The sequence below is a fragment of the Aythya marila genome (assembly GCF_965140915.1).
Source record: "Aythya marila genome assembly, chromosome: 1".
NCBI classification, from domain to species: domain Eukaryota; kingdom Metazoa; phylum Chordata; class Aves; order Anseriformes; family Anatidae; genus Aythya; species Aythya marila.
In genome coordinates, this window is record NC_139042.1 from 88,099,153 (window position 1) to 88,123,829 (window position 24,677).

The window sequence follows — 24,677 nt, forward strand, 5'->3', positions numbered from 1 at the left end:
CATTCCCAATTGAAAATGACTGAACAGAAATTCACATATGCAATTTCCTATGTTTCATATACACTATACACATTAAAAATCAATCAAACAACAACATATAGATCTTGCTAGGTTTTGTGTCCTGCACATTATTTAGTACTGCATATATCTACAATAGTGACATAAGAAATACTTACGTTAAATGTTTTTTCTTTATCTGCTTCTGTAAAAAATCTGTTATGCAACAAGCATGGTTTACCACAATTACAATGTGTCTATTATGCGAAGCCTATACAAAAATCATGTTTTAAAATATGCATTTTACAGTTCAAAGCAATGCAATAATAATTGCCATATTTTACAGCAAGTAACAGTCATTTGATTGCAATATCTCATCACTTTCAAATGACTGTATTTGTGTATATGCTAGAAGATGGAATATTACATGGTTGTATTTAGTGATCTTGAAGGTCTTTTCCAACCTAGATGATTCTATGATTCCATATTTTTCTCATAATGCTGCTTACATCTTTCTATTTAGAATGAATAATTCTATCTTTCTTAAAAAGAAGCAAATAGCATTTGGTGTCATTCAGTATGCAGAAACAAACAAAACAAACACCAAACCTTCAAACAGCAATTCCAATTATTTTCTTAACTTGCATCAGCAGAATGCTACCTTCTAAATTTACAGTGCCACAAAGTTTTTGCATCCACAATTTCATACAATACCCTGTAATTTCTTAAGTTTCTCAAAGAAACCATGACACCTGTGGAAGGTGAAAAAGAGCTAGATATCTTAGAGAAAAATAAATACTTTGAAATAAGTAATTTATAACCTGGAAACAAAGGGGATGAATGAGATACCACACCTGCAAAAATATAGGCAAACAAAGCATTTTTAAAGATGCAATCTTTATAATAGCATCTTTGCACAACAGTTTTCTTCCATTTTCTCAGTCCTCATGTCAAAGATGCCTCAAATAAGCCAAAACTGATTTTTGAAGGTAAACAGAATAAAAGGAAATTAAAGAGGGAAAAAAAAAAAAAAAAAAAAAAAGTGATTTTCCTCACTGAGCTTGGGAACCCCTTTTGGATCCTTAAGAATTACCTGTTAAAAACATTTTATCTAAATGTATGGACTGGCCCCAATGGCAGCTGAGAATGTACAACTTCGGTCAAGTAACTTTTTTTTTTTTTTCCTGGAATTACTGTATTTTCTAAACTTGTCATTCTCCTATCCTGGAGAATCCTAGTATGTATCCCAGCTACCCCTGCATCCATGTAGGGCTGAAAAACATTCTGATTCTTATTTTGATCATTGCTTAGGAATAGTTTGTGAAAGGTATTTCAGTTGCAATCAGACCAGCATGACCTGATTAAAAATACATAGGACACAGGAACTCCTACGATACTTTCTCACATCCTTGCCTGTTTGCCTCTTCATCTACTTGTAGAAAAGCAAGGATCATATGAAAGATCCTTGAGAGGAGATAGACAGTTTATCACTTATAAATCAGACTTTTAATAAACCACAAGTTGCATACAAGACATTATAAGGAGTACCAAGAAAAAATGTTGCATAATTTTTCCATAAATTTAATGGTAGCAAGTAGAGGAAAGGAAATAAATCGGTCAAAAAAAAGAAGCATGAGATTCAGATTTGCCTAGTCTTGGAAAAATATAGGTCAAAAGTTCCAAAAGTTCAGTGGAACAAAATAAATATAACTTATTGCAAATCAGAAAAGGTTAAAAAAAAAAAAAAAAAAAAAAAAAAGGAACTTTCCACACAAATAAACAAGCATGTTGTGGGGACTCAAAATACCAGTCTAAAATAATCATACCTGAAAATAAATAGTTTAACCACATTTGTCAAGGGAAAGAATATTTATGGATTTGTAAGTCATGGACAGTCAAGCTAATATTCAGTAAACTATAATATGAAGTCTGACAGATGCTTCAAGGTAAAGGAAAAGGATCTGCCAGACTTTTCAATGCAAAACAGCTCAAATTTTGGATGTGAACTGAAGTGTGATATTTAGCAGACAAGGTAATGATACCAGAAAGTATCTTCTAAAGTACTTTCTCAGTTCATAAAAAAAAAGCAAAGTGACTGCTAGCTGGATACATTCTAGGATCTGACATATCATTTACCTATTGAAGGACTGTTGGTGCATAAACTCTAACATATGCGTACAAACCATTTAAATATAAAATTTAACACATTTCTTGATACATACACCCTCTGATTTTGTATAGTTTGAACACATATCCAGTAACACCTTAGCAAACTTAAATATTGCAATAATACATTTTAATTAATATTTTAAGCACAAAAGAAGTAAAAACTGGAAATAATACCACTAGTAATGAGCAAGTACTACAATCCATATAATAAATTTAATTTGACAACTCACAATGTTGTTTGCATTTTTAACTCCTCTAAAGTTTTTTTCAGCTTACTCAAAAATATCTCTTTCACATAGAAAGTTCTATAGCAAAATCAGTGCCAAATGCAATAAACAGAAATAAATAATGCCTTGAAAGCGTATCCAAATCTACTTATACTTTTTACACACACATACTCTCACCCTCTAATGATAGTATATAAAATGCCATCTGTCTTTTGCCACAGTGTGAAACAATGCTTCGCTAATATTTATAATTTCTTAAATATGTTAAGAACAATTAGGGTTCTGCTATTACCACAGAGAAAGCAAAAGAAAAATTTTGAGAGACAGTAGACATCACAACAAATAAATCACTGTAATGGACAAAAAACATCAGTTGCATACTCAGTAAAAATGTCAGAGTGACCCTTTTCTGGTTACTATCTCATAACTGAACAAATGAGAATTCGGGAACATCCAGTGTTTGGGATGAACTCAAGAAAGAAAAAACAAAACCAAAACCAAACCAAAACAAAACAAAACAAACACTATATAGACCATTTATTTTGCAGCTGCTATAGAAATAAAAGTCCATAGCAAATTCCAGCTGCAGCCTATGGAATGAATGAGAGGATCTAAATATCAGAGAAATTCATCCATGAAAAAACAGTTAGGTGAACTTACAATTCTTTAATAATAAAAATGACTTACATAAGTAGAATTACCTAATCACAAATGTAAGTCCTTAGGAAAAATGTGGTTATAGGTCCAAAAGCAGACAATGGCAGTAGTATGTGGTGCAAACTTGTCTACTTACAGAAGTATAGCCCTACTTGTATTAGGATTATTAAAATGTGAAGGAGCCTGATGGTGGAGAGAAAAAAATAAATTAGATTGAACTGATAAATGTGGTTTAGTTCCTCCTGTTGGAAACTAATATGCCTCCTGTTATCTTAAGAACATAATTGTTGTAATCAATGTTTCTGAGCTATTTCATTTTCTGAAACTTGCAATATATATACACAGTGTGTGTATACATACATATATATATATATATAGGTACTCATGGATTGCCCTGTCAGGCCCTAAGAATTTCAATTCCAATTCCTTACTCTGCCTAAGAGACTAAACACACACCTTACAGGAACTTGTTTGCGCCCATAAACAAAAGTTATTTTAAGCAATTGCTTTTAGCAAATCTTGTTGATGTTACTGTAATTGGAATGTATCTGTAATGTTTAGAGTCATGTAATAGATTCACGTAATCATTTAGACAGGATAAAAACATGAAAGACTTTAATAAATCACATATTTGAATTGAACTCCACTTATTAAGTATTAATAATATATTAATATTAACAAATATTAAGTTGTAAAGTTTTACTTTTTCTTGTTTTCTAGCACAATATGTACTTTCACAGCTCATAGCAATTGAAACAGCATGAAAAGGGGAGACTGGTAGGGACCTTCCCTCTGTCCTCTCCTCAACCCATTATTTTCTGTCCTAAGCACACTTATGCCTCTGTTTCATGACTATTATATGTTCTCTGTGTGTTTATGGATGATTATATGCTAAAGGGGTAAAATGAGAATTCTCTGTAAGCATGACAAAGTAGGAAAGGCAAAATGATGACATAGATAAAGAGCATCTCATACACTCAAACCTAATAGCAAGGGCATTGACTGCAAAGAAACTACTGCTGGTGCTGGTTTATTTACTATTTTGTTTCTGAAACGTTATTTTATAGATCACTCAATGTTTTGTCACAGGCATCTAGGAAAGGGTTTATACTTAGGCCTATCACACTAGCCCTAATGCTGAATAGTAGACTAGAAGGGGAGGAAATTCCACTGTGGTTATACTGTGCCATTTCAATTCAGCAAGGTGCAAGTCATGCCTGTTATATCACCGGTGAACTTAAGAGGGACAGAGAGAAGATCAGAGCATATCTAGCCAGGTAACCATGACAACTACACCCATTCTTCTACACAGATATATTTTTTTTAGAATATTTGTATTAAATTGGCTACTAATTGACAAAATTCCGTATACATATAAATACTTGAGATCTGCCAGACATGACAGAAGGAATGTGTTTCTCAGTAATAGAGCTTATTGTTAGTTTGTTATTACAACTACAGACTATTAGAACAAGCAATATGCATATCCTAGACATTTTTAATTAGGTAAGAAAATTTAATCTGTTTATATGCAAATGCAATCCTGCATGCTATGGCATCCAAAAATATACAGATGTACAGGTTTCCAAATGGAGTGACTTACTTGTGGTTATGGTAGCATAGCAATATTAAAACACCTGCTGCATGAAGGATGATGTAACCTAAAATTCACAAGCAGCCTTACTGCATGCAATTACAAACTGCTTTTGTTATTAATTTTAAATGGACTATCGTGTTTAGTTTGCACAGATTTTTAATTGCACACATATCATGCCCCACAAAATTCCATGTGGGCCATAGGTCCTTGAAGCATTGCTACTTCTGAATTGTTTCAAAACAACATGTTAGTTTATTAGTGGAATCAAGCTGTTCTGAGTTTCAAAAGGGCACAGGAAAATGCATAACACTTAGCAGACTGCAGTACTGCAGAAGAGCACCTACTGAGAAAGCTAATAATAATTGAACATTCTTTTTGACAAAGGAAAAAGGATAAAACAGTCGAATCCTTAATGCTCTACATATGCCAAACCATCCCCACTAGCTTAAGTATATCTGCAAATGAGAAAAAGCTAGCAAAAACAAACAAAAAAAGCATCTCTGGTTGGCAGTTTACATTTTCAAATATGCATGCCATTTACATGGGGTCTATTTTCTTTCAGTATTTGTTCTGTAATTTTCTTTTTTTTTCTGAAGATGGAGACTTTAAACAAACTAATCTGAAGCTGGAGCATGATATACTTGAACATACAGCATGAAGATTATACTGAAAAATAGCTTTACTACACAATCAAAATTTATTAGGTAGATAACTCAAGATGATTTTTAAGATATTCCCGTGGTTTTGTTTTATGTTGGAAAGATATTAGTTCCACAAATAAATATGTATCTGAGATATAGCATTTATACCTTTAGAAGTACATGAATTATACACTTAAAGGTATATTAACCATATTATTTTATTAATTCAGATTAAACCCTAACATCTAGCATTGCACTATAAGAATAAGTGATCTATCAAATCACTTCTTATGATCTTTTTTAAAAATTTCACACAAAGAAATGTAAAGCTATCTTTTAAATTGTCACCAACCTGAGTGCTATTTTCCTCTTAATGGCCTTTAACAGCTGCTAGAACAAAGAAAATTTTTCATTGTCTTCCTTACATGAATGCCCTCAGAGTGCTGCCACAGATGTTCAGTTCTCAGAGACTGATTTCAAGCCTGACGGTTCAGAAGGACCATATATGTAAATATCATTACCTTTCCAACATGTTGCTTTGTCAATGAACCCACTTGGAAGCTGTTTCTAAAGACAATGGGAAATACACTAAACTGTGAAGAAGACATAGCATAAAGACTACAATTATAAATTCTTAGACTAGAAAATGTCCCTTGTCATTGAAGTCCTGGTTGAAAGATAAAAAAGCTTTAAAAAAAGATAATTAAAGCAGGCTTTGCCAAAATGAATGCCTGGCCTAACCATTAAGCCATTACAAAAAGCTTAGGCCAATTTGCAAGCAGTGCATCTTTTTGATGTTGTGCCTTCCAACTACAAAGAAATTCAAAAACTTGGCAATGGTACAAGCATGTAAATGCAATTCATAAGAATAACGCAATATGAAGCATAATCTTTTGGTAAAGGTAATGCTCAAGGCAAACAGATTAAGACAAGAGCAGATGAAAAATTCCAGCGTTGTACTTTCTGCATCTGTAGATCTCAGTTCTGAGAGATATCACCAATACCAAGAACAATAAAAGCTGTTGCTCAAGTGCCAGCTCTGTGCTGCGACTCAGTGCTGGAGAGAGAGAGAGACAGAGATTCTGGAAAAGGAAAAGGTGGATTTGCAGCTGCAGTGTAAATCTGTTATTGCACCAACTGCACCAACTTGACATTCTCCACTTATTCAGGGAAGGTGCTGGATCAAACTCCTGTGGGTAGCTGAGCTGCTCTAGCAAAAACTGTGCCAATCGTGCTCCACATTGCCCACATGCAACACAGCAAAGAGCATACAAGGGCAATTGTCTAAAGGCAATTCTATTTAAGAAGCTGCTATAGACTGTGTACTCAGAACAATTTCCTCCACCTTGAGAGGAAATTTTGACAAGTGTCAGAGCATTTGGTCAGACTGTGAAACAACTATATATTAAAGACTAATATTTACTTATGATTTTATCACTTTTTTTTTTTCCATAGGAATATCTAAAGAGATGTCTCATACAAAAGATCAACCGCATCCTACTTTCAGTCAGCAACCACTTAGTCTCTGTTTACTTTTGGATCCCATGGGAAAACAAATAAATGAGGAGCTCTTCCCTTGGAAGACAGAAATATGCTTTGGAAAGAACCGGCAACTCCTATTGTGAACAAAGGGGTAGTATCTGTCATTCTGTGTCGTGGACATTTTTCTGATTATTTTTTTCTCCTGGTGTAAAGCAACAAAAAGAGGATTTGTCATAAGGATCTCTGTAGCAAGGATTTTAATTGCAAGCAGTAAATGCACTTCTTTTCTAAATGGCATTATGAGCAATGTTGGTAGGAATGTTGAATATACAAAAACTATTTTAGAAAGACAAAGCTAAATGTTTATATATATATATGTATATGATGCATATTTTTGAGTACCTGAAGACTATATTGAATGTTAGATGTGTATAACAAGGTAGTAGTTGCTAGTATGTTTTAAAAGAATATTTTTTACTAATTGACAGCAAGACAAAAAGTTTTGCTTTACATGTTTTTATCATTAGAGTCCTTCTATAGCTTTATTCAGCTATAGATGGCCTCACATTTGTTTTGGTTTCAAGTCCATTTAGTTTTTTTCTATGTAGCCTGCTATTTTCTGTTACCCCAGAATAGTAACGGTAGCTACAGGTATTCTCAGATTTCAGATGCACTCCCTCAGCCTTTGATGCCTCTGGTGAAATGCAAGCCATTCCTGCAAGTGGTTTGCATTCTACTTGAGGTGTGCAGCCTGCAATTGAGAAATCCTGTTTTTAACAATGAACTCAGAAATATCAGTCATTCTACTCTGATGAGTCATAAGAAAAATTCATTTTTTATGAAAAACTGTAACGATACCTGTGCAAAAGAAAACTGCTTAGGGGAAAGCTAAGCCTCCATCAGTACCTCTTTGAAGTAAGTTCAGAAAATGACTATTACCATTATATAATTTAGATGACACTTTGTCACTTTCTAGCTCTATTTAGCCATTTTCAGCTGATACTTTGCCCAGTTGTAAAAGTTATAGATGTCTAGTACAAATGAAAGGTTGTGATGGAAGATGATGTTTTGTGTAACGACTAGAAGCAGTCAGTTGATTTAAAGCTGAGGTGGAAGCTTGTTGTTCCTAGGATGAGGACATTGTAAGGCTCTATCTTCTGTATTGAAGACAAAAATTATATTATTTAGCAATGCTCTTTCAAGGAAGGGTCATTTCATATCCTACTTTAAGTCTACTTTAGAAAGTAAACTTAATGATGCATTGGTAACCATGCAAAACTTGAGTTAGTAGATTTTACTACAAATGCATAAGGTTATAGTAAGAAAAAGATATAACTGTATGGTAGCACAGTGACAGCAAAAAATGAAAACTGAAAGATAAGATATAACCTGATGTAGCCATATACGAATATATTGCAGATTACTCCAAGTACCTATGGAACCCAGCGTTCTGTATTGATTTTATTCATGCAAATTATTCTTCAGTGAAAAAGGGACCTGAGTTGGAGCAGATCACCTGGCTCCTCTCAGCAACTTAAGAGACTGATCATCTACCTTCATATTTAAAAATTATATATCAAATTCATAAGTCAGTCTCACACAACAAGTGACAAAACCAAATGAACAAATCTAACAGTAACAACAAAAACAACAAAGTGAATTTACTTTGAATTTACTGCCTACTACCCTCAATTCACATCATCAGTGATTTGGTTGGTATTGAAAAACCCACTCATTTATTCTCTTTTCAGTTACTTTCAATTACAGATTCTACCAGTTTTGCATGTCTGGTTCCTAACTTTGCAAAGCCTAAATATCTCATAAGCAGAGGATAATAGATAATTAAATTCATAAACATTTACAAGCTTCCCCTTTTCAGTAGAGATTTGGAAATCACCTCCAATATGACCCTGGTTCTTGCATCGCTTTAGATTCATCTTTTATAATTAATTTCCCCTAACATCATGAAATCCTCTAATTCTCACCTCTACAGCATTGTCTGTATTTATTACCTTAACATAATTTCAATTAAAATCCTTCTTCTGTAAACTTCTTTTGATGCATCGTAAGAGTTTTAATGTCACCTATGTCCATGATTTTGTAAAAGAAAATTCAAATTTAAAAGCAGTTGTAGGAGAAGAACACAAGGAAATAGTCTTGAAACCTCAAAAGCAGTGAATGCTAATTAGTGATTCAACTGGGGCTGTTCCTACCCAGATTCATGACTGCACTTCTCTTTGCTGAACTTCACGATATTCCTATCATACAGAATCACAGAATCATCTAGGTTGGAAGAGACCTCCAAAATCACCGAGTCCAACCTCTGACCTAACACTAACAAGTCTTCCACTAAACCATATCACTTAGCTCTACACCTAAACGTTTTTTAAAGACCACTTCTCCAGCCTGTCAAGGTCCCTCCTGATGGCAGCAAGACCCTCTGGTGTAGCAGTCACTCCTCCAAGCTGAAAACTTGCTGAGTGTACACTCTTGTCCCATCATCAAGATCATTAATGAAAATATTAAACAGAGTTGGACCTAGTATTGACCCCTGGAGCGCATTGATATTTACTGCCTCTGACTACACTTTGCACCATTGATTATCACTCTTTGGGCCCAGTGGTTTAGACAGTTTTAAATTCACCTCACTGTTGGCTTATTCAGTCTATACTTTAGCTTCTCTGAACACAGGGTCAAATGCCTCACTGAAGTTGAGGCAGACAATATCTATTACTCTCCCCTGCAACCACCAGGCCAGTCATTAAAGACCTTTTCCAGAAGGACTTTTTAAAGAAAGGAAGAAAAAGTCCTTAAGAAAGAGGAAGTCCTCTTTCTAAGGACTTTGTCTTAATTCTAGCTCTCTTTAGGCCACTATAAAAAAAAAAACAACAAAAAAAAAACTACCGTTCAACATGACTAGTGTTCCCCTTAAACACACAACACAGAAGAACTGAATCTATACTGTCCTCATATAATTCTTCACATTTTTTGTTGATTTTGTTTACTGATTTAGTATACTTTTTTTCCCTTGGCTTCAAAAATCCTGTATTTAATATTTCCAGACTTCTTTTCAATCCCTTGTTCCTCCACTCATCAAACAATGTCTTGTCTTTTGCTTTTTTCTGAAAATTTTATCACTATGGCAATCTGTATCATAAGCATTACTGGAAAAGATCAGTTCGTTGTTCACTTTATTTTCTTTGTGAACGTTTTCTGTCTCTTTTGGAAAGGAGACTAACCACAGAATTATAGATGTAGCCCTTCTGCATCATTCTCTTCCACTTCTATTCCTTTTCCTATTTTAAACTCACATTGTATTGTCAAATATTGACAAAACAACATTTTAGAAGATCTAATTTTGTATAAGAGCTACATAACCACAGAAGACATGTTACTATCTTTAATTAGTTTTAGCTGTAGCAAAAAAGTAGACTACACATCACAAAGTTAAGTATATCATCAGTCTGAGCTGGGTAAAAAAAATAAAAAAATAGTAGTTAAAAATTCACACAATATATTTAGTGAAACCCAATGTGATAGTGAATCTGGTAAATTAAAAAGACAATGCATATCCATTGCTCTGACTTTTGAGTAAAAAAGTGGATTTTTGTAATACTTCCCACCATTAAGCTACTGTGTCATCAGGGAGAATGACTTTCTGAGCTTCTATGTTCTTCCTGTCTCTCTCATCTATGCAGATTGTAAATTCTTGGGATTGCTTCATATCAGAGATGGGATATTAACTTCTGAGTGTCTACATTTTGTTAAATACATTCACACTGGACTAATTCAAATTAAATAATTATTTTATTAATAATTAAATTAATTTTTGATTAAAAAAAAAATAGATAAACTGCATTAAAATGAAAATATAACTGCCAAGAAAGCAGAGAGATCTTCACCTGCAAGCTCTTCCCAATTTCCTTAAAACTAAATCTTTCTTAAAACACCACCTGATGTAGGTTAAAAAGAATTTTCCCCAATAGCTTTCCCTGTGACTAATACACTTATCTAACATAAAGCTTGATAATTTAAATACGCTCCAGATTAAGTTTTAAAAACATAAAAAGGACAGTTCTATAACTAAAGTTTTACTTGCAAAAGATATTGGTTTAGAAACATACAAATAAAAGAATTATTCAGTGTGCACATTTCTAATCACAAACTTCGATTCATCTGGAGCACGTAAAATTCCCAAAGTAATCCAGAAACTGTTTATACTAAGTTATGAGATGCCAATTTGAAAGTAATCAGGTATTTTTAGAAAAATCTATTCTAGATTTCACTGTAAATGACCAAACAAGTAACTACAACTAACACTTAAAAGAAAGTTTATTCTATAAATGGAATGGAGTGTTGTGAATTTCAGCAACTGCCTGCTGTGACATCAGCACTGTTAATATTATTATTTACTTCTAAAAGACAACGTTTAACAAATATTGTGCCTTTACAATAGTGATGTTCAGAGACATGGCGGGGAGGTGAGATCAGCTTTAAATTCATTAAAATGTGTCAAAAATCAACAAAGGAGAACTTTTATATATGCCAGCAATAAGCATTTGACTTTACAGTTTTTACAGGTATATGACCTGGCATAAAATAAATAAAATATACATTTAAATAAATAAATGAAATAAATATATATATACATTTAAAAATAAATAAAGATATGAGTTTATACAAATGGATAATGAAGTTATCCTTAAGAACAAACATACCTGTGTTTGCTCTATCAACAGTTTGTGGTGTCTCTGTTGACAATTTCTGAAGGGCCTGTTCACCATCTGTCTTCTCTGGTGAGCTGTTATGCTGAGACTGCTGTTGGTCTTCATCTTCAGCAACAAATGAAATTACACCTAAAACAAATAGATAACAGATGTTAAATTAGCTGGGGCTAATAGAGCATTAGCTCTATAAAATAGACTGCTAGACACCTATGTGTATTTCCTCAGTTCAAAACTAATAAAACACAAAGTAAAATTTCTACTCCAGGTGTCAGCCATCCAATTCTAATTTAAGGTAATAAAAATGTCTTAAGTGAGTCCAAGGAAATTAACCATTTTTCTTCCCACAGTGTTTTTCCACTTAATCTGAACCAAGAATCAGTAATAAGAAATACACTTTTCAAAGATGACCATATATGGCAGACAATAATACTGTTTTGTGTTTTGTTTTTTTTTTCCAGCACAAATTTCTATGCATAGACTTGATTGTTTCTCCATTATTTTTGTTTGTTTGTTTTTAAATCACTGCTGCTATAAAACAACAAATGTAACACTTAAAATATCCTGTCATACATTTCTGTGTTGTTTGTAAGGTGAAATCAAGTATTTATAGAAGACAAAATACACAGAGATTGTAAAAACGGGATTTTTAAGTTGCAGTGAAAAGCCTCTTCACAGTTAAAACCGTAATTTCTTTTTGATAGTATAAAATATATTATAAAATCCAGTATGCACCTGGTTCCTTTAAACAACACTAATATCATTTGAGAACATTTCATATACTTTTGAATAAGCAGGTTTTTTGTTATATTGCATGCCTCTGACACAGACTTTTAAATCAACACAACTGCTTAGAAATGCTGGATATCAATATTATTCTTATCTAAATGACTGTCCCTCTGTATTTCAGTACATTCTGCAGAATTTCAAAGATTAAATAAATATATTTTGCAGGTTTAATTCTTACCTCCTATGTATGATGAAAAACTAACTTGAGGAAGTGACTTATTTTGTGATATTATACAGTACGAAATTTTCCCGTTCAAGATCCTTAGAATTTATGTGAAAGGATCTCTCAAATGGAATTTATACAATGGTATCTTATTAACAGTTTGGCAAATTTATTCGTAGTAGAGTTTTTAATTTGAAAGGAAGAATCAATATAATTTTACGTAAGTCCCAGAACAATATGATTTAAGAATACCTACATTTAATGGCATTTTTTCATTCTCCATCTTTGAAAGGGATAGGTGAGTGGTGTGCTCCCTGACTACTTGAATTTATCACCTTATTAGGAAGAATACCTAAAGCTGAATCAAAGAGCTGTTGCATTTTCACATTTTCTTTCTGAGGTGATTTTCTACAATGTGCTCCTCCTCACTGTATGTAAGTATAGAGGAGTTTCAGAATATGTTTGCCAAAAGAGTATTAATGCATTTGAGGGAAATAGTAACTGGGTATACCCTACCCATCTGCAGGTACATATAAAAACAAGGCACTGACATACATCCTGAGCCTCAAGAAGATGGTGAAAGAAGTCAAAAGGGATGAAGAGAAGCCCCAGACCAAGCCAAGAAAGGTTTGCATGGGATCTAGAAAAAGGAGAAGCAGTGAGGAGGAGATATAGCACCACACAGGTCACAACACCTGGCTCAGGAAGCCACATTAGTGACTTTAGTACCAGCAACTGATCAAGATTCCTGTACATTCACCAATATAAGCCAGGGTCATTTACACTTCAAGAAATACTTTTTTTTTTTTTTTTTTTTTTTTTTTTTAATAAAATGGCCTCATAGCTACAGTTCTGTTAATAGTATGCTAGAAGGATGTCACTTCTGAAAGAAATGGGGCGGGGGGAGGGGGAGAACCACAATACTGTTTCAGAAGTTTTAGAAGAGCAACATTTGTTCACAGTGGGCTCAATATGTCAGGTGGCAATTTTGACATGACAAAAACTAAGAAATTATATCTGCTAAGAAATATTACACTGAATTTTTACAAGGAGTCATGATTTATGATCTGCAGATTGCTGGAGAGGAGAGGAGTAGAATTGAGCAGAGAGGAGGAGAGGAGCAAAGAAAGGAAAGAAAAGAAAGGGAAGAGAGATTAAAGTAGGTATTTACTTAAATACAGAGAAAAGAACAATATAATATTAAATATTAGATTTCCAAATTTTGTTTCCTTTTTAAATAAAATCTATGCTACCCTAATAAAAAAAAAAAAAAGATGAATAAGAAAAAAAGAAAAAAGAAAAAAGAAACAAGAAAAAAAGAAACAAGAAAAAAGAAACAAGGACTAACAACCAAAAATATTTTAATAGAAAATTTCTCTAAATTCCTAAAAATTGATGACAGTATCAAAGCCAGAAGTGGTATTTGAATAAGCTAGACAGTGATTGCCACTTCAAGAAACTATTGATTTTTTTTTTTTTTTAAAGTCTTCAGAGGGAAGGTACATGTATAAATACAATTTAAAAAAAAAATCATTAGAGAAAGCTCAGAGGAATAAAGTCTGGAGAAAATGGTCAAGGTATGTAAGTATTGATGGAAGAGAACATACTTCGATGGCACTATACCTAATGGAAAAATAGGAAAGCATTTTCTTAGGAAGAATACTGACCAACTAATCTGACTTTATGTCTCAATATATTAAACAAGTATAATTTTGATTTAATGCATCACAATATTAGAGAGAAAGAAATGCAAGAAAAGCTACTAATATTATCATTAATTTAAAATACTATCGTAGTGTATTTGACATATCAACAATTATAATCAAATGAGCAAAATAAAATGAAAAAGTATAGCTTTAAAGTTGATTAAAATATTTGAGTAAATGCTGAAATGCACAAAAGTCATAAATCTGTAAAACTCCTTACAGTAGAGAATATTCTGTTTCACTTCATTTTAAATTTTAACTAATTTTTTCTTAAAGTCATTGCTTCCAGTGACAGCGGAAGGCTTTCTTTACCAATTGTCTGTATTTCAGAATACTACACTGTGTTTGAGAGAAAGGGACAGAGCATGAGTGGTCACAGCTTAAAGGTTTTTATTTCATCAGTAAAAATGGATATATTAAAACAAATATTTTAAGTTCTGCGCCAAACGTGATCTCAAAAGCATTGAAATAATTGACTGAAGAACTCTGAATAATTATTTGTGGCAAATCTTGGAATGCTTGAAAAATTCCAGAACTGTAAATTACTAATGCTGAAGAATATTTCAAGAGGTAATGGGAGAACTATGGTAACTTAAATTGCTAAACCACTCTGCTGATAATCCAGCAATTGCATAATTGAAAAATCAGTAAAGAATTGTGCTATAATTGCTGACACTCAGCTTGTTTTCATTATGGAAAACAGTTCTCAAACAAACTGAATTAATAACACTGAGGTTAAAGTCTTGATCAATAAAGGTAACTGGTTTGATGTAATTTATTCAAGGAACTTAATGCGAGGTACTCAATTAAATCTGTCAAAGCATTTCAATAAAAATAATAATTTTCACTGCAGATAGCACACATTTTTAAACTGAGTTTATCTGCTAATTTTAAAATATTCATAAATTGTCCATCGTTTTCATGGGCACTAAAGTATCTATTAGTGGCTCAAATTTATTTATTAATCAGACTTCAGGTTGGCTGCTGAAAATTCCTACAAGTACCAAAAATTCGTATATTACTCCATTTTGACATTTCCACTTAACTTCCCTATAAGGTGAAAATTGGGCTTTGGGGAACAAATATGACTTCCCAGACTTGCACAGTATGAAGCAGTTTGGCTTCCATCCCAATTGAAGCCATAAACTGAGCATTTCCTAACTGGCGTTACCTCAGATAGGACATACGGTAGTTAGGTCTACCTACCACATCTAACATTGGACAGCAAAATCATCTTCTGCCTGTCAAACCCACAATAGTGGCCTTTCTTTCCTCCACCTCTCTTCCTTCCTACATCTGCTGAATGATTAGAGTACATTTACAAATTTATGCGATATAACTGAAAGTGTCCCTGCTCCAGGAAAAGAATGAACTTGATATCCTAAAGCAGTGATTGATTAAAGCAAGCATTGAGCCAGAGAGTGCAGAGAGGGGATGGTAGATAACTAGGCTCTGCATCTTTTCAAAGACTAACCAGCCTTCTATCAAGTTATTTGAAGGCATAAAATATATGGACAGTTTTCTGGGGGAAAAAAAGAAAATAAAAGAAAAAAAAAAAAAGAGCATATGTGACTATCCAGCTTCTGAGCCATTCTGTCAGGTTAGGGAGACTGACTGTACTCTTTATCTCTCAGTTAACATGTAATACTTCCAAGTAGAATGGAAACCATTGTAATAGAAGTTAGGAATGACAGAACATAGTAGATGACAGTCCAAATGTGCCATCTCTTTCCCTTTGAAGGGGTGGCTTTTAACACATGTGTCCTGGTTTCAGTTAGAACAGAATTAATTTTCTTCCTAGTAGCTGGTGGAATGCTGTGTTTTGGCTTAGGATGAGAAGAGTGCTGATAACACCCCGATGTTTTAATTGTTGCAGAGCAGTGCTTATACCAAGCCAAGGACACCTCAGACTTTTGCTCTGTCCTGCCAACAGGCAGGCTGGGGGTGCAGTAAGAGCTGGGAGGGGACAGACCCAGGACAGGTGACCCGAACTAGCCAAAGGGGTATTCCATACCATCTGACGTCATGCTAAACAATATATAGGGGTGGCTAGCCGGGGGGAGGGGGCCGGACTGCTCGGGGTTAAGCTGGGCATCGGTCAGCGGGTGGTGAGCAATTGCATTGTGCATCACTTGTTTGTACACATTATTAGTAGTAGTACTATTATCATCATTGTATTATTATTATTATTATTATTTTCCTGTCTTATTAAACTGTCTTTATCTCAACTCACGGGCTTCACTTTCCATTTCTCTCCCCCGTCCCAGAGAGGGAGGGGGGAGGGTGAGCGAACAGCTGCGTGGTGTTTAGCTGCCAGCCGGGTTAAACCACGCATTAAACTGCTGAATGACAGATCCCTCGGAACATCTTCTACTGAAACTTTCAGTATGTATAAAAGAATTGTTGATTTGATAAGTGAGAAGGAGAGAATCTTTAAATCTTTAAAGCCTGAAGAAAAATCGTAAGTTAAAATATAGTGTAACTTATGTTCTGATGAACAGTTTTGATGGTCACAAATTCCATTAGAAGCTGACTCCTCCTCAGAGAAAATGAATTTTGTCTCAGGGCTACAGATTTAGCAAGAAGATACCAAGCTTTGCTGCAAGTATTAATTTACTTTCACAAATCACCTCTAAATTTAGATGGTATTATTACCTATGTTTTACACATCAGATAATAAAACCAAAATGGTGAAAATAATAAACTAGGTTGGCATCCTCACAGACAATACTTAATGGCTTTTTCATGGTGAGCGAACAGGTGTCATTAATCTCAATTGTCTAAGAAGGTAGCAGAAACAAGTATTTGCAGTTAGTGATCCACAAAATCAAAACTATGCACAGAGTATTTTGTATTGAGAGATTTGTTCAATATGAGGAATCCTTTTGTTTAAGAAGTAGTTCAAATCTAGGTTTCCTGAGCACTATTCAGTTTCTTTAAGGAAAAGATGATCTCCTTGGTTTCCATAATTCCCTTCCTCATACACTACAAAACTTTGCTCTACTATGAGTAACAACACCTGTTCTACATGGGAGAAAAAAAGTGATTGTACAGCCACATTCTCATATAGTGCTTTTAAGATTTTGTAGGATTTTAGAACTGTAGAATCATTAATAAGCATTTGAAAATTATCAAGTCTGAATTATTAAAATGAATTATTAAAATGAATACTCATTTTTAAATAATCTTTAGAAGACAAAACATTAAACACAGCATACTGATGTTAGTTAAAACAAGCAAGAGTCTTGCTACTGTTCATAAGAATGAACAGTACTTGCTACTATTCATAAGAATACCAGCATAAACAGAGACTGATGCAAATTATTTGCAATTAATTTTAGACATTCATAGCCTTTATACACTTAAAGTACCAAGTAAAGAATTGTAGTTTGCTACATTCTATGTATTTACTCTTGTCTTGTGGGTAACAAATCAGAATTTAATCAAGGGAAATAGTCAAATTCTGGCCTCTGCCTTTAAATCTTTGGTTCTAGCAGTGCTAAGAGAACTACAGCTATTCAACATTTTTGGGAAAATTACATTTATACCCAAGCACTTGGTGATAATTCAAACACATGAATTGCTATCAAGACAATTTCCATGGGATCAATTAAATACATGAAGTTGGACATAATGTTGGCATTTTTGAAGTACTAACCACATTTTTAGCAGTAATATACCTTTACAACTAAAAAATATGAGCCAGCTTAAAAACCAGTATCACCAATAATTATAATATTACTTCCAGAAGGAAGCTTATGTTGAACAAAAATCATTAAATGTAAACAGGCATAGTCTGTTAATTTACAGGGATATCAGAGTTCTACATTGTACCTTGAAAGATTCCTCGTCTCCATGGAGATACACTCAAAGTGTAAGCGACCGTGTCACCTGGTTCCACAGTAAGACTTGGTGAACCACCCACCATTGAAAGATCTGAAGATACCTGGTGAAAAGAATTCACAAAAAGGAAAAATAATCAAAAGAAAGTAACTCTTTGTAAGAACGCTAGAGATAACAATATCCATTCTACTTTCTTTGAAATGTAACGTGCAATATTAAATTTGCTATTGGTAAGTCCTACCCTTTAGGTACATGAAACAAGTACATACTGCAAGAGTAGAGGTAACATATACAGACCATATCAAGTATAAATTTTGAAGTCCCTTGTCAACTCAAGTAGAAGTAACTCAGACTATGGAACTACTTGCATATGAGTAGAGTTGCACAGTCATGCCATAAATATTTTATGTATGTTTTCTTTAGAAGTATAACAATGAAATCAACGGTTGTCATCTATCTAGATACAGCAAAGCAAAATCATCAATTGCTACACCTTGTGATATTAAACCATACTTTTTGATGTCTTATTTTGCCACATACGCAATGGCATGCATAGCAACTATTTGAACAATAAAATGACAAGTACAATTTTATTATGCTGAACTTCAGATTTTGTACCCTGTAATTTCTACTTCAGATTTTGTACCCTACAGGAAAGACTGAAAGTATTTTTAATTGTACCTCATTTCTTCATCATTCTTATAAGTTTGCTACAGACAGACTCCATGATAATCTGCTCATGGAACAGACATCTAAGCATGAGGCATTACAAACCATACCTAATGATTATCTTCCTAAATTACTGGCTGTACAGAATGCCAGCAGATGGATTGCATGAATGCTTACACACCCTATTATATTACTTCTGGCACTGGATGGAGCAAACTGGTGCTTAGTGACAATGTTCTAAACTGATACTGCAATTTCTGCAGTGAACATCTGATTGCAAGTGAGGATCTTCTACTTCAGGCATAGAATCCTTTAAAAAATATTTTCAGGATATCACGTAGTACTGTAGCACACTATAATTTCTAACTACATTAAATAGCAAAGTTGGTTCTATGTCGTTTATGTGAGTTTTGAGTGAAAGAATGAGCCAAGTCTGAAAGGTTCAATTTTTTTTTCCAGCTTATTTATTAATTTCACTAATGATGACAGCTAGCCTGTCAAGTATCCAAGTCGAATACGTGAATCCAAAGCTCTTCATTGCAACAGTAAAACCACTAGATGCATGGACCATTTTTTTTTTCCTTCTCAAAGTTACTTTTTTTTTTTTTTTTGTCAGTATGTTTTTGTTCATATTTTCTGGAGGAAAAAAAATTTATCTTGTCTTCTGTAGTGTTTTTTGTCTACGGAGAATTTCTCTTACTGTAATACTTTTCACAAAATTATGACATAACAAGGAAAGGCAGAAAATAAAGCTATATTTTTAAAGTAGTCATTATCTATGAAAATTTAATAGGCAATCTGAATAGATTACTGAAAGTCATGGAAAAGCTACCAACTATAGAGCTATATTTCATTTGGATTTTTCCTTAGTCTATGATTCTACATACTTTAAAAAATAATTCTTCAGTCGTGACAAAGCAACAAATGAACTTAAATAGAACATAATGGTTAATGTTCCATTATGAATGAGACATATTTAAAATTCTCAGTAAGGCATTTTAGTAAGGCTCAGTAAGGAACTACATGCATTCGGTACCACCAGAAGGAAAACTATTTCTATTTGAATGATTAAAACCAAATAATTTTAGACTATATGTTGTATAAATTATGGCTTATAAATTAAAGATAGGTTTGCCAAAGAAAACAGAAATGTCAAACAGATTTCTGTCATTCGAAAACATAAAAAATCACCAAGTAGTGTCAGATGAAGGGATAACATGCAGCCAGTGCAGAAAGCACAAAGTGGCAGAAATAGGCTTCAGTCCTTGATGAATTATAAGAGAAACAGAGGAACATTCTGGGATCGTGGAAAGGATAAAAAAGAGACTGAACAAGACTGGAAGACAGGAGAGACCAGACAGACACATTGTCATTAATAAGTGAATAGTGTAACTGGAGATTCATTATTAAGACAAAACACCAAAAAAAAAAAAAAAAAAAAAACAGGAAAGGAGGAGTTGCTATACAGTGAAAATGGAGAAGTTTCACTTTATGGAAGACAAACTATAAATTAGGTGCACCCCTGCATTTACAGAGCACTAGACCACTTCATTTCAGTTTACTGTGAAGTTAGTAATGCATATGCAAGTATACATTAATGCGTATATACATATATACTTAATATATATATATATATATACACTTAATATATCAGAGAACTGGGACTGTAAGTTAAACCAGGGTGCACACTACCCTCCTTCTCGTATATTCTCCAGAAAGGACACAGACAGCTTTCCTTAGTTCTTCTAGCTGTTAGGAAGATTGTAAGAAGACAGTTCTAAGTTACGCAAACCAAGCCAGAGGTGGAATTCTTTCTACCTCTGTTTACACAAAAGCACAAAATAGGAAATGAAAATGCAAAAAAAAAAATTGCACACCTGAAATGACAAAATGCCCCAAAATTCAGACGTAAAACATCTATGAGCAGAATTGTATTTAGATTTTTTTTTTCTAATTATATATATAGTTTTGTGAACATTATGCTGGAAAGCAATTAACAATAAAAAAGAGGTTATGAAACTTGGGTATTACAAACTGAAATTGATTACTGAAGGTTTCCCTTATGATCTTGGGTTTCAGATGAAGAACCTTAAATCTGAATGTCTATTTCTACATTAGGTATAAATATAAGCTGATGCTTATATTTAATTAATTTGCATTACTATCCAAACCTTTGTGTGAAAAGGTAAAGTCACAGTTCTGTTCATAATTTTATCAAATTCATAAGCCCAAATATTCAGCACCACCACTACACACAAATTGCTTTTATATTGCATTTCCCCTGTTGGCATTCCCTGACAGAACAACCTGACATAATGTACTCCAACTACTAATAATACACACTGAAGGCTTATGTCACCATCACCAGTGCTTCACCACTCTTTCTCCATTTAACTGCTATATATTGAAAAGTGTTTCCACAAGGAGACAGATCTTGATAAAAAGGCTTTTTTTTTTTTTAAGAAAAAAAAAAAAAAAAGCAGCCCAAAAGAGCAGAACTACCAGAGCAATTATGCCTAAATTCTGGTTCCAGTGAGATACAGTTAACTTTAAAGTGAAAGAACTTTAACAAATAAATGTTTGCTCCATTGTGTTCTGCTGCCAGAATCCAGTAGCTTTAAGAAGTCTGAAAGACTAATTAAGACTAATGGACTGAATAAAATTTCACTCAAGATTTTACAGTAAATGAACTGATTTGGGAGTTACTCCCAGGAGATCCTTCTGGCTGTTCCTGTAACATTACATTGGACTCTCTTAAATGACTGGAAATGCAAGAGGAGGTGCACAGACAGCCACAGAAGAGTTTCTTAAACTACTATAGTTGTAAGTCTCATTATAAAATTGCTTATTTCCTTTAGTTTCCTTCATGTTCACATTATAAAGCCCTCGGGGATCAAATACTGACAATAATGAATATTACAGTAGGGTTCTAAAATGCACCCAAGACTTATTCATTTCATTATTTCTCTGGCAGATATTCATGTTAAAAATTGCATATAACATACTTCCCTCAGTCTTCTACCACCTTTCCTGTCACAGTCTTTATACTCACTAGTATAATTACAGTTCCACGGTGCTCATTTTGCCTACCAGTATGAATAGTCACCATCTTATCATTAATTAATCGCTACTATTCATTTATCTTTGTAATTAACCTATTTTTCTCTCCTGTTTAAATTATTCACACCTCAAGAGCTCCAGTCTCCAAACAGTTCTCACTTTATATTACCTCCTACCTCCAACATCTTGAAAAGGTCTAGGGTTGTGACAGACATTAATCACTCCTAGTTACCTTTTAGATGTTCCTTACATTGAGCTTGGTCTTGCTCTGATGCCCACCTGATTTATACCAACACTAACGAATCAAACTCAGATGGCAAATGGATACTAAATAAATATGTGTTCACACTCACACATGTACACAAGGCAATTTAAATTCATATCAGAATTCATACTAAGAATCTCACTTAGAATAGAATGAAAAGTGCTCATAGAGGTTTCAGGTTCCAATATGGTAAAACGTTGTGTAATGCCTGTCTACTTTATCTGTAGACATATTACACATATATTAATATAATAAAAATATATCTAGAAACACTCAGAAAGCTAAAAACATAGAATGAGAAACAGAAAAAATCTGGAAAATTCAGATTTTTGTAAGAATAGCTGTAATAATAAATGTTAAGGAAAACTTGGAGTGAAACAATGAAAGAACTTATATATAGTGAGTTTTAAGTAAACTTCCTTATAAATACTACAAAGAGATCTATTTCTTATTACAATGCATATTTATGAGGATGGTATGCAAGAGTAGGACACAATTTTAGTTTCAGATATAGTATTACGTAACCTCACATCCTGTAATAATCTTCAAAACCATACTCCCAAAGGTACCTGAATGTGCGTAAGAAAATCTGCTGTGGGTCCTTACTGTTAGGAAAATAGGGCCTAGAGTTTCTTCCATCAATAATGGTGAAAAAAATCACTTCTGCTCTACAAGCTATCCCAAAGGAGAAAAGATACTAAATTACTTCTACTGGTTTGTGGGAGTGGTAGTCAATTAGCATTTGTACTAAGTTGGAAGGAGGGAATTATGAACAGTTACAGACACGTTAAATGGAATTTAGTGAAAGAAGTCTTAAATTTCTTAAATTCAAGGATCTATTTCTAATTTAAGAGTGATCAAAGAAAACCTGAAAGACAAGAAACTCGTCTCAAAGGTATCCCAGCAAATACGGAGAATAGGCTAAGATAAAAATGGTAAGACTGTGGCATTTACAGAAGATTCTACGCTAGAAAAGTGTAAGAACTTGCACATATCATCAATATTGGTACATTAACTGGAAATGGTATGGGAAGGAATGCTCTCACAAACTCATGTCAACCATGGCAGAAGACAAGGGAAATCTTCTGTTCCATACCCATTAAATACCAAGAAAATAAGCTTCTTTTAGGGTGGAATCATATCAAAGGTGGGTGCTTATAGATATACACATACACACAGTATTTACACAGATAGAAATAGATGGATCTATGCATATGTGCACACAGAGAATTTGTTATCAAGGATTAATAACTTTACTTTCTTTATTGATCAATTTAAAGAATGTGGAATCTATGTAACATTGATGATTCTTGTCTATAATCTTTATGAGCATCCTATTGTCAAAAATCAATCTTCAAAATATTAATATTGTCTTGTAAAAATTTTCATGTGGGTGGTTCTTCCATTCTTGAACATCTTTCTAACATTCTTGAACATAATCATTGGAAAATACATTAAGTGACCTAATGGGTGAAATAATTTTTAACTGTGTGAGTTGGGGAAGAAAAAAACAAACAAACAAAAACAAACAAACAACAAACAAACAAACAAACAAACGAACAAACACTTGAACTTTGACTTTTATCCCTATTTCTTACCAGATCTATTATCTTCAGAAAAACAATGAACTTATTCTTCCCAGCGTTTATGTATAAATTATACCCCTTTATATAGACATTTTGGAAGAATGGTCTTATTTATTAATAAATATTTAACATAAATTAAGAAATAAAGTAACAAATAGCAAAAAAAAAAAAAAAAAAAACCTTTTTATTACAATATTTAATATTATTAAGTACATTAGAAGAATGTATAAGCCCAAGCTCCATGACACTGCAATTTAATTAAGAAAACACAATAAATGAGGAGTTTAATAGACCGTAAAATAAGAAGTTTCTCTTCTTAAGATCAAAGTAAAAGATTCAACTGAAATCTTACAAAAAAATAAAAATAATAATTCTCTTGTTTTGCTATGCAAGACTGTGTAGATAACATAACAAAATACTTTGGTACTACATGTATTAAAAAAATAAATAAAAGTAATAACAGAAAAAGCTGAAATAGAACAGAACTTCTATAATTTTTTTGTTTGCTTAAAGGCTGGTTCTACATACAATTATCAGTCCTTCAAAGTGGTAACAAAATTAGATGCTTTATTTGCATATGTTTTGTTAGGAAGACAATTTGTAGCATAATTAAGAAGCAGTAAATCTGTGAAAGTTGCCCTAATATTTATCATGCAATCACTACAATCAACTGAGTGAAGAATTGTTGGCTTTCAGTAACTACAAATTTCTCCAAACCCACACAACATATGTTGCATCCTTTTACTCTCACTTCAGAAAACAAGAATTGTAGGATACCACAATGAAACCCAAATGTAAATTATTATTACAGTTATCATTGTGGCACTACACAAAATTTGCTCAAATCAAACCATCTCCAAGGATTTTATTTTTAAATAATAGAATTCTCCACCATCTTACATTTCAAATCATTATTTATACTTAGATGTAAAGCATAAGTGGAGACGATTTTTAAATGCTATAATTTTAAACTAATTTATTAGTCACAGATTTTAAAACCATTTTGCAGAACTGAACTATGGTTATTCAAGGTGCATAGGAATGGAAAGCCATTCTTCAAGATTAATGCAAAAATATTTTTTCCAGAGTTTTATAACCAAAT

At 33.2% G+C, this 24,677-nt stretch overlaps 1 protein-coding gene across 1 annotated transcript in view; it reads right to left on the reverse strand.

Annotated features, from left to right (window-relative positions):
* Positions 1–24,677, reverse strand: part of CFAP47 (cilia and flagella associated protein 47) — a gene marked incomplete at both ends in the record, with an annotated part of 301,646 nt that overhangs the window by 136,292 nt on the left and 140,677 nt on the right. The window contains 2 exon segments of the mRNA XM_082784753.1: positions 11,489–11,626; positions 17,987–18,098. Coding sequence (XP_082640879.1) covers positions 11,489–11,626; positions 17,987–18,098 — 250 coding nt within the window.